The sequence below is a fragment of the Tetrao urogallus genome (assembly GCF_951394365.1).
Source record: "Tetrao urogallus genome assembly, chromosome: 1".
Classification (NCBI taxonomy): Eukaryota; Metazoa; Chordata; class Aves; order Galliformes; family Phasianidae; genus Tetrao; species Tetrao urogallus.
Window position 1 is genome coordinate 117,061,333 of NC_136813.1, and position 2,910 is coordinate 117,064,242.

The 2,910-nt window shown below is 41.9% G+C and overlaps 1 protein-coding gene across 1 annotated transcript; it reads right to left on the reverse strand.

The window, feature by feature from the left end:
- Nucleotides 1-754: 754 nt before the first annotated feature.
- Nucleotides 755-1,756, reverse strand: LOC306953472 (olfactory receptor 10AC1-like; the record flags this gene model as incomplete). Its single annotated transcript, XM_079544382.1, has 1 exon — nucleotides 755-1,756. One exon carries the CDS (start codon nucleotides 1,754-1,756, stop codon nucleotides 755-757), a length of 1,002 nt encoding a protein of 333 aa, XP_079400508.1.
- Between the last annotated feature and the right edge of the window lie 1,154 nt (nucleotides 1,757-2,910).

Consider the following 2,910-nt stretch of genomic DNA (forward strand, 5'->3'; position numbering starts at 1 on the left):
TTGTGTTGCCATAGGAACAGTCAAAATCTAAAGCATCTCCCTATAAAAGGAAATGTTTCTCCTGTAAAGCACTCATATGAAAGTCACTCTCCTGTCAAACCAGTGGCACTTTCATTTTCATTACCTAGAATAATTCGAAGTAAGATGTGTTACACTGATGATCTTTTCACTTGTGACGGAATGTTAGAAGTGCCTCCTTATGCTAAATTTGGAGAAAATCATAGCTTAATTTTCATTTCTTTCAAAACACAGTATTTCCTTTTGTAACCTTCTAATAGTGCCCTTTGGGGTTTTTTTGTGCTGGAAAACTTACCAGACTAAAAATATTCATTGACTTTCAGTTTCCAGTATCTACTTGCTTCTTGATAGAAAAATAACAAAAACAAGTCTGCAGCATTAAATAATTTTGTGTTGATCTTTTGAGCATGCTGAGATGACTGTAAATGTAAGTATGGGTATATATATGATCAGAGAAGCGACATCATAAACTGATCAGAGTTCTTCTTACTCACAAATTGATACAACTTTTCCCTTTAAGTAGTATTATGTTAGAGGCTTTTTTGTTGTTGTTGTTCCTTTTCCTACTTCCTTTTTTCTTTGTAGGCTGAGATGTCATTTTGTCAAAAATACATCAGTGCATGTTGTATTCTGCCTGGATATTTAGGATATTTACCGTAGTGAAATCTATAGAGAATCTTGTCCTAGCCAAGCTACAGGGCTGCATTTCCAACAAAAACATTTGTTCTCCTAAAATTTAGTTCACACCTGTAACAGCCCTGATAGTACTCCAGTTCTGCTGAGCTATTCTCTGCTTCCTCAACATTTTCCTCAGGACTCCTCTGATTTCCTTGTTCCTCAAGCTATAAATAAGGGGGTATAGTAATGGAGTAATATTGGTGTAGACTAGAGAAACAATCTTGTCTCGAGCTGGTGAGTAACTGGACTTAGGACGAATGTACATGAAGGAGGCACATCCATAGTGTAGCAAGGTGATGATCAAATGTGAAAAGCAAGTGGAAAAGGCCTTGCCCCTCCTGAGGGAGGAAGTGATACGTAGCAAAACAGCAGCAATACACACATAAGAGGTCAGGATCAAGATGAAGGGAAGTAGCAGGAGGAGCACGCAGGCCGCCAGCAGGGGAAGCTCAGGGGTGTAGCTGTGTGTGCAGGCCAGGTGAAGCACTGCAGGGATGTCACAGAAAAAGTGGTTGATGTGATGTGACTGACAGAAAGGTAAGTGGAAAACTGACACTGTCAACCCCAGGGCAACAGCAAAGCCTCCCAGACAGCATGCTATGCACAGCCTAAGACAGAGCCCCTCGCTCATCACCACTGCATAGTGGAGGGGCTGGCAGATGGCAATGTAGCGGTCATACGACATGGCTGCCAGGAGAAAGCACTCAGCTCCGCCGAGTCCCACAAAAAGGTACATCTGGGCAGCACAGCCTATGAAGGAAATGGTGATGCCATTCATAACCATCAGGCCGAGGAGTGCCTTAGGGACAATGACTAAGGTGTAGCAAAGCTCAATGATGGAGAGCTGACAGAGGAAGAAAAGCATGGGAGGACGAGAATGCTCCATAGAAACAGCAATGAAGATCATCATATTCCCTGCCAGTGTGACCAAATGGATGATGAGAAAGATAAGGAAGAGGAGGACCCGCAGACGGAAATGCTCAGAGAAGCCAAGAAGGAGGAACTCCATGGTTGCATCAGTGCTCTCATTGTCCTTCTCCATGCAGCCTTCACATGGCATCTACAGGGAGAAAAACAGAGGGAGATAGTTGAATTTGACCTGATGCCTGGTAATCAACTCCACATATGAAATCGTGTTGCAAGTGTGTAGAGCCAGTGTAGTAAAGCTCATTGTGAGATCTTAAGGGGAGGGAGGTGATTCTTGTGTAAGACATAAATTTGCAGACTTTCCCACTCGTGTTCTCATAACCACCAACGTATTTTTGCCCAATTATCTGCCCAGGATTCTTTGCTTTGAAACTAATGATGAGGAATACCAACTGTTGAATCTTCATCACTTCTTTGGAGTTCTTAGGTTGATGACTATATGCATTTTTTGAACGTCTTAAGTACCTAGCAGTTGACACTGATCAGTCTTTTAATTCTGTCCTGCCTTTGAAAATCATCATTTGTCTCTCCATCCTGATCTGAATGCTGTAAGAAACTATGTGGAGATATGTTAAGATGACCTCGTAATCTAGGTGCCATCAATTCCTAGGTGCCTTACAGACATTCTACTGCTCCTTCTGATGCTTCCATCCCCAGGCAGATAGATTTGTTCTCTTTCGCACCAATATTGCATCTCTCTGTATTCATGCCAGGGATGTACAAAGACAAACAGGCAGAGGCTGGAGCTTCTGCTCCACATCTGATCCCAATTAATGGGAATTTCAGGTCCTCACTGACTGATTCCTCCTTTCTCCATCATGAAGCTGCCTCAAAATTTGTACCGAAACAAGATTTCAAACAGATGTTGGTGGCTAGACATGAGGATCTCAAAATTGGAGTTAACATTTTGGCTGCTTTTATCTTTATGCCCGTGTCAAACTTGTGGTATCACAGTTATATAATCCGATTTCCAAACTCAAAAACTGACCTATGTCAATGATAGAGAGCTGACAGAGGAAGAAAAGCATGGGGGGACGAGAATGCTCCATAAAAACAGCAATGAAGATCATCATATTCCCTGCCAGTGTGACCAAATGGATGTTGAGAAAGATAAGGAAGAGGAGGACCCGCAGACAGAACAGGCATCTATGGCAACATGCTTCGTATAATTTTTTTTCTAAGGAAAATACAAAATTGTTATCTTGGACTTGGAGAAAATGAGACTACACATGTCAAAAGAAGAATATTCAGTTCCTAGGTATGTAGAGTGTTACAAAGCTGTTGAAA